Raw genomic sequence first — 7,500 nt, 5'->3', positions numbered from 1 at the left:
CACATGCACATGCACATGCACATGCACATGCACATGCACATGCACATGCACATGCACATGCACATGCACATGCACATGCACATGCACCGCTGGGCCCCAGTGTCCTTGTCCCCCTATTGGCGTCGAGCTCCATGTTAAATGCAAGCATATTACTGTAGCTTCTTTCACACCATGACACCATATTAACCTGTCACCCCCCGTTGCATCTATCTTACATACAACCACCTCCTCCTCCCCTGCGTGTGCCTTATTTCCCTTAAGTCTTTCTTCGCCCTTCTCCTTATTCTCCCCCAGTGCTCCGGGAGCTTGTTGTGTGAGCCGCGGTTCAGGTGTCTTTAGAGAGATGTATCTTCTTTCCAGCCGGCCCCCCTTTTAAGTCAGAGTTATTGACACGGATCGGCGATCGCTGCGGGTTGTAGGCAGTAGAAATCACCATTCCCCCTTTTTAATGGTACGCCCCAGCACCGACCCCCACCTCAGCCACACACACACACACACACACACACACACACACACACACACACACACACACACACACACACACACACACACACACACACACACACACACACACACACACACACACACACACACACACACACACACACACACACACACATCTTGGCTCTGTGTTTTGAGAGTGTCCATTGAAGTGGAGGATGGCAGGGTGGTGTGCTGGGGGGGGCGGGGGGGGGGGATGGATGGCACTCTGGAGGCCTGGCAGAGAGGCCATCCGTCTAAGGACTGCCTCTGTCCTTGCGGTCGTATCTGATCTCGGGAGACAGAGTGTATTAGAGCTGAATAACGGCCCTCCACGCCGCTGTTGCTGCTCCGTGCAGCAACGCCTCCCGGGCCTCTGGTCCTTCTCCTCCACTGATATACATTTCTCTCTCTGGGGGAATCTGGACGGAGCAGGGGTGGTGGGGTGGTGGGGCAGCAGAGGAGGGGGGTCCCTCAAGTCAACTCCCTGCACTCCCGGGCAGAGGGGCAGAGAATCCTCCTGGGAAGCCATGATGAAGCCCCCAGTGCACCACCACCACCACCAACCCCATCCCACAGCGCTCCACACACACACACATGCACATGCACACGCGCACACGCACACGCGCGCACGCGCACACACACACAATAAAAGTATTGGAAATTGGAAATACTCAAGTAAAGTACAAATACCTCAAAATTGTACTTAAGTACAGTACTTACTGTAAGTAAATGTACTTAAGTTACTTTCCACCACTGACACACATACACACACACACACACACACACACACACACACACACACACACACACACACACACACACACACACACACACACACACACACACACACACACACACACACACACACACACAACCTCCCCCGCCCCCCCAGTCTCCTGTCTCTCCAGGTCTAGATTTCCAGTGATGCATGGGAAAGCGCCCGCCCACATAAATCTCACAGATAAATCTGAATTGAAGAATATGAAACTGGAAAATTGGTACAGGCCATAGTCTCACAGTACAGCCCCGTGGTATCAGAAGTCATTATTTACCAGAATCTGGTCAAGATTAGGGAGCAGCAGGCTGAGGTTCTTTTCATGCTACAGTTTTTCTGTCTGTGTCACTGATGGAGGGCCTCCGGGGGGAGGGTGTGTGTGTGTGTGTGTGTGTGTGTGTGTGTGTGTGTGTGTGTGTGTGTGTGTGTGTGTGTGTGTGTGTGTGTGTGTGTGTGTGTGTGTGTGTGTGTGTGGGGTGGGTGGGTGGGTGGGTGCGTGCGTGCGTGCGTGCGTGCGTGCGTGCGTGCGTGCGTGCGTGCGTGCGTGCGTGCGTGCGTGCGTGCGTGCGTGCGTGCGTGCGTGCGTGCGTGCGTGCGTGCGTGGCTTCACAGCCACAATCTTCTTTTGAACCAAAAAGCAAAACCAATAGCAAAACTATGTTTTTCTATATTATCACTACTATCCCCCACCCCACCCTGCTGCCCCCCAACACCCCGGCCCCTCAAAAAGGGCAGAATGTATAGCAATTAGCAAAGGCTTACATCTCTGTTTTGCCACCTGTGAGAGGGTACATCCATTTCATTTCCCCCACGATGCAGTTGCGAGATTCAGACTCGGGCAATTTCCTTCACTATCGATTCTGTTACACTAACTCTTCTCTCTCTTTTTAAAGCCTTCCACACAAAAAGCTGTGTCTTGACAAATCACTTCAGCGCTTTCACTTCTACAAGGCCGGAGCGAGGTTTTGAACAATTAGTAGGTCTAGTGCTCATTCTGGCTCATTTTTATCACAAGGTCCTCCTCAGCCAAATGAATGAAATGTCCGACTGTCATTCTACAAACTAGATCTGTCAGTTTTAGTTTTCTATGGAATTGGCCTTTGATAGAGTGCTGTTGTCGTAAAATCACTGTTGTTCTCCACTAGGTAAAAAGAATACTAGAAAAAGTGCTCCTCGGAGCACAGGTCTCCGCCAGGTCAGGCAGGTTATTGTGGGCCAGCAATGTTCAGAATTCGCCAATCAGGATGACATATGAAAAATCTGACAGATCTGTCTTGATCACATGACCATAGAGATAATGTGTACCGATTTGCTCGATGTTTGGACAAAATGTGTAGGAGTAATATATATATATTTTTTGGGGGGCAAAAATGTGCCTCCTGGCGGCGCGATAACAGGCCAATCTGAAAAAGGTGGGGCAGAGGTTGCCGGAGATTAGCTGTTCACAGACAGACAGACATATGGACGGACAGACACGTGGACAGGGGGCAAAACATAGTCTCGGCCAAGCCTTCGGCCTGGCGGAGACAAAAAAAAAGCTATATCACCCTGTAGGGATTTGAAGTAGCTATAGGCCATTATTTTAGCAATTGTCCTGTACGGATTTGAAGTTTATTGAACTGAATGTAATTGTTTTCTAAGGAACCATGGATGGATTGGCACGTCAATTCTGAGTTATTATATGAACATTGTCTGCCCCTGGACAGACAATTAATGCAGTAAAGAATTCACGTTGAGTGCTATACAGCCTTGTGTGGAGGTCTTGGTTAGCGTCCTACTGTATTTCACTTCTATCCATTAACCATCACCTCTACCTATTGTGTTACACCATTTCACGCCATTACAAGACACACAGCAGAGAATGGCAATGACAGCATAAAAAGGCCCCAACTCATTGCATTCAGCCAACTCCCCCTACATCCAGAGTGACTGACAGTGGCCGAAACCATAGAATATACGCCTGGATTCCCACACAGATGTCTTTACAAGCAAAGCATAGAAAGGAGTACAAAGTGATCAGGGGCATGCAAGCAGACATACCGGACATACCAGGAATGATAACAACAGAAGTGCTAAGATGAGAAATATTTGCGGTTGAAGGCCATTTAACCCATTAAGACCAGGAACGCATCTGTGTCATTTGTTTCTTTGGGCTATTGAAAAATAGCAGACCCACAAGCTCATAGTGTGCCACAGAGTGCCGCGCTATGAGCTTGTAGATCTGCTATTTTAGAAAAATCGTGAACATTTTGTGCAAATCTTTGAATATATAAATTTCTAAAGCAAACATTTGTTACTCAAATCTTTGCTTCTGGGGGATTCTACAAATGTCTTCTAAATCCTAACAGTTTTTTGAAAAAAACTTATGTTGCTAATATCAGTGCATGGTTCTCAAACTTTTTTCATGTCAAGGACCCCCAAAATTATATGTATTTGGCCGCAGACCCCCATCTCAAAATACGTTGTTCCGGGACCCCCCAGAAGCAAAGATTTGAGTGATAGATGTTCACTTAAAAACATTTTTTTTTTTCAAAAATGTCAGAGTGCCGCGCTATGAGCTTGTAGATCTGCTATTTTTTAATAGCCAAATAAATCAAAAGGCCTTCCCGGTCTTAATGGGTTAAAAAAAGAAAACCTTGTGCTTTTGTGTGTCTGCTCGTGTCGACACACGGCGGACAATGCAACGCTCCAGTGAGCTGCTGGAGAGAACCTGCTTTATCGTACACTGGAGCAGAACTTTACTTTCTCAACACCACTGTAACCTTGACAACCTCGTCAGACATTCAATACATGCCATATTTCCAGCTAACCCTCCCACACAGGGACGCATCATTTTAATGTTCATGGGAGACAACGCTGCTTTACCAAACAACATCAAAAATCCAGAACTATAGCAGCCATCAGATTCCTCTGCCCACTGGAACATGACAAGATTTCCCCAAATGAGTTTTACAGGATGGTTTTCATTACATTTTTCTGCATAAGCTTTCGTGTCAGTTTCACTGTTGTTGTTTTTTTGTTTTTTTCCTCTTCCATCTTTTCATTTCAAAGTGTGGGCGGATATAATAGTGTCATGGCATCATAAAAAATGTCTGACAATGATTAATACTATCAATAATGAAGTGCCACATTTGACTTAATGTGAAAATGTATTATCCACACGCGACATCCATCAGAGAAGACCTTTGTATATTGAACTGAAGTTCACTGCAATATTTATTTTCCTATTATATATTCTGCCCGCTTTCTTTCTCATCACAACGTATTTCAGAATACATTATGCCAGGAATCATGGGTGGGTGTGTGTGTGTGTGTGTGTGTGTGTGTGTGTGTGTGTGTGTGGGGGGGGGGGGTTGCATGTGTTAGTTACAATAACACCTCTCCTACTTAGCCACTTATAATGCATCACTTTAAATTATTAAAAAGAAAACCACAAACAAAATGATTCACGAGAGGCAGGGGAGATGAAAGAGATGAAAGAGCAAGGGAGGGGGAAATAGATGGTTGAGTGGGATGGATGCATGGACGGACGGACGGATGGACGGCTGGATGGATGGATGGAAGGATGGATGGATGGATGGACAGACGGACGGGTGGAGGGATGGACGGACGGACGGACGGACGAGTGGATGGATGGATGGAGGTAGGGATGCATGGATGAATGAATGGATGGACAGGTTTATGGATGGATGGAAAAAAGGAAGGATGGATAATGGATGGATGGATGAATAAACACATGGCTGCCTGTACAGAGAGACAGATGGTGGTTATTGTGGCATATTTCACACAGAGAGAGAGAGAGAGAGAGAGAGAGAGAGAGAGAGAGAGAGAGAGAGAGAGAGAGATTCCAGAAAGTGTCTTTAAAAGGCTCACCTGTACAGTGTGACCGGGGGGTTGGCCTTGGCTGAGCAGTGGAACTTCACCAGGTTTCCCTCCAGAATGGGCTGTGGCTCAACGGACAGGTTGACCAGCGGCAGGTCTGAAACACACGGCGAGTAAAGATGAGCAGCTGGAACATGGATGATGTGCAAAGACAACTGATTCCAATAGAGGGGGGGGGGGGTGTGGGGGGAGGGGACAAGGAAGCCAAACACACAAAACCATGACCAATTACAGAATGTGGAGGAATACAATTAAAACATCTCTGAGGCTTCATTTATACCTCATCTGACAACCGTGTTGTCAGATGAGGTATGATATATATATATATATATATATATATGAGATGATATATATATATATATACTGTATATGCATACACTGTATATATGCACAAACAGTACAAAGTCAGGGTAATTTAACAAACAGCGTAACACAAAGACAACTGGATAGCACAATAGATACACAACCATTAAACAAATAGGCAAACAATAACAGAAAGACAAAACACACCAGAGATACTTCTAAAACCTTAAGCTGTTCTTTGATCAGATATACAGTACGGCTCCCAGGAGGCTGCATGCTGGAGGACTCTAAAGTGCCAAGTTGATTCATTTGCACAGATAAATGATAAACCACAGGAAGACGAGAGAAAACAAAACATTTCATAGGTGAGGTAAAACTAAAATGTACTTTAATGATGTAAAATGTGTGTGTGTGTGTGTGTGTGTGTGTGTGTGTGTGTGTGTGTGTGTGTGTGTGTGTGTGTGTGTGTGTGTGTGTGTGTGTGTGTGTGTGTGTGTGTGTGTGTGTGTGCGCGTGCACATGTGTGAGCATGACTATTGTACCAGACTTATTATTCTAATATTAATTAGCAACATTACAACACATGAAAACCGTGAATCAAAGGCAGCTATGAAAGACCTGATAATGAGTTTCTCAGTGTGGTTGTTAATTTGCAAATGGGGATTAATTAAAACAGAATTGTTTGCAATGCATTCCATTCCATTACAATTAAAATAATGACCAACCGCTGAGATAGCTACACTTAAAATACCTCCGAAAATAACAACCACATGGCTTATGCAAATTCAGTAAACAGTGGCCTAATTCATCCTAATTGCTAAAGGTGTAGTAGGCTAGTACTTTTGAAAATGTTTAAAATATATTTTAATTCCCATTTCACCTCTTTCCCTCATGAGACTTTCAGATGTTTACCCCTCAGAATCAGATAATTCATTTTAATTAAATTGAGCTATTTGTAAGGGCTGCCAGTGCTGAGAAGAATACTGGTATATGTAGTTCAGGGTTTGTAATGCAGCGAGGTGAATTCAGGACACCGGTGTTCAATAGACCAATTATTTGTTTACTAACATTGAGACTGGATGCACAGGTGATTGTTTCATGCAATCAATTCTCAACCTGTTGTTTCGGGGTGCGCTGGTTTCAGCTAGTGAGGCGCGCCCTAGCGAGACCTGATAGAATGGGTTCCATTTGGAGCCAGTGTGACGTCGTCTGTTAAGGGATCTATAGGGGCGGCCATAGCTGAATGGGTCTGGAAATCAGAAGGTACCCGGGTTCACCCCGTGTTCCCAGTCTATCTGTCAAAGTGTCCCGGAGCAGTGTAAATGGTAAATGGTGCATTTATTTAGCGCTTTTATCCAAAGCATTACAATCACCCATTCACACACACATTCATACACCGATGGCGGTGGAAACCATGCAAGACACCAACCTGCTCATCGGGAGCAAGGGCAGTGGTATTCAACTAGATTAGGCATTGGGCCACAATTGTAAAATGACTTGAAGTCGAGGGCCACAAGGCTGTGTTCGTGGGTTAATGTACTGTATGGCCGTTTGTTGTGTGTGCACAAGCTCTTATGATGTATTTTAAGAACCATCAGTTGAGTGTCGAATGACGTATGAAAACATACTGTGTAAAATCTACAAGTGGATGAAGATGTAGCAGATGGAAGATGGACAAAATCCACTCAAAAGCTAATGGATGCAGAAGGAGAATTCTTTCTTTGGTGTAATGGATGACAGCCACTCAAAACTCAGAAATAGCTACAGTACAAATGGGTGGCATATGGTAGATGAAAGGCATTCAAAGCTCACCGAATCACAGAATTCTAGTACATGATGTGCTACCGAAATGTAGCGATGTAGCTTTTGTCAAGCTACCCAGGTAGGTGAAAAAAACAGCTGAAATACTTGAAAGCTACATTCTTCTAAAAGTAGTGAGAAGTAGACAACATTTCTAGCATAAGAAATTAGCAGGGGCCACAAGAAAGCTCCAATGGGGCCGTATTTGACCCGCGGGCCGCCAGTTGAACATCACTGAATTAGGGGTTCAGCGTTTT

General features: G+C 45.2%; 1 protein-coding gene across 1 annotated transcript in view; it reads right to left on the bottom strand.

Annotated features, from left to right (window-relative positions):
• Positions 1–7,500, bottom strand: part of kirrel3b (kirre like nephrin family adhesion molecule 3b) — a gene marked incomplete at its 5' end in the record, with an annotated part of 120,641 nt that overhangs the window by 38,249 nt on the left and 74,892 nt on the right. The window contains one exon of the mRNA XM_080429074.1: positions 5,132–5,237. Within this exon, the coding sequence (XP_080285200.1) occupies positions 5,132–5,237 (106 nt within the window). The remainder of the gene's footprint in view (positions 1–5,131; positions 5,238–7,500) is intronic.

The sequence above is a fragment of the Gymnoscopelus braueri genome, assembly GCF_963280865.1.
Source record: "Gymnoscopelus braueri genome assembly, chromosome: 5".
In the NCBI taxonomy this organism is placed as follows: Eukaryota; Metazoa; Chordata; class Actinopteri; order Myctophiformes; family Myctophidae; genus Gymnoscopelus; species Gymnoscopelus braueri.
The sequence above is the reverse complement of the archived record's forward strand: the minus strand, read 5'-3'. Positions and strand labels throughout refer to the sequence as shown.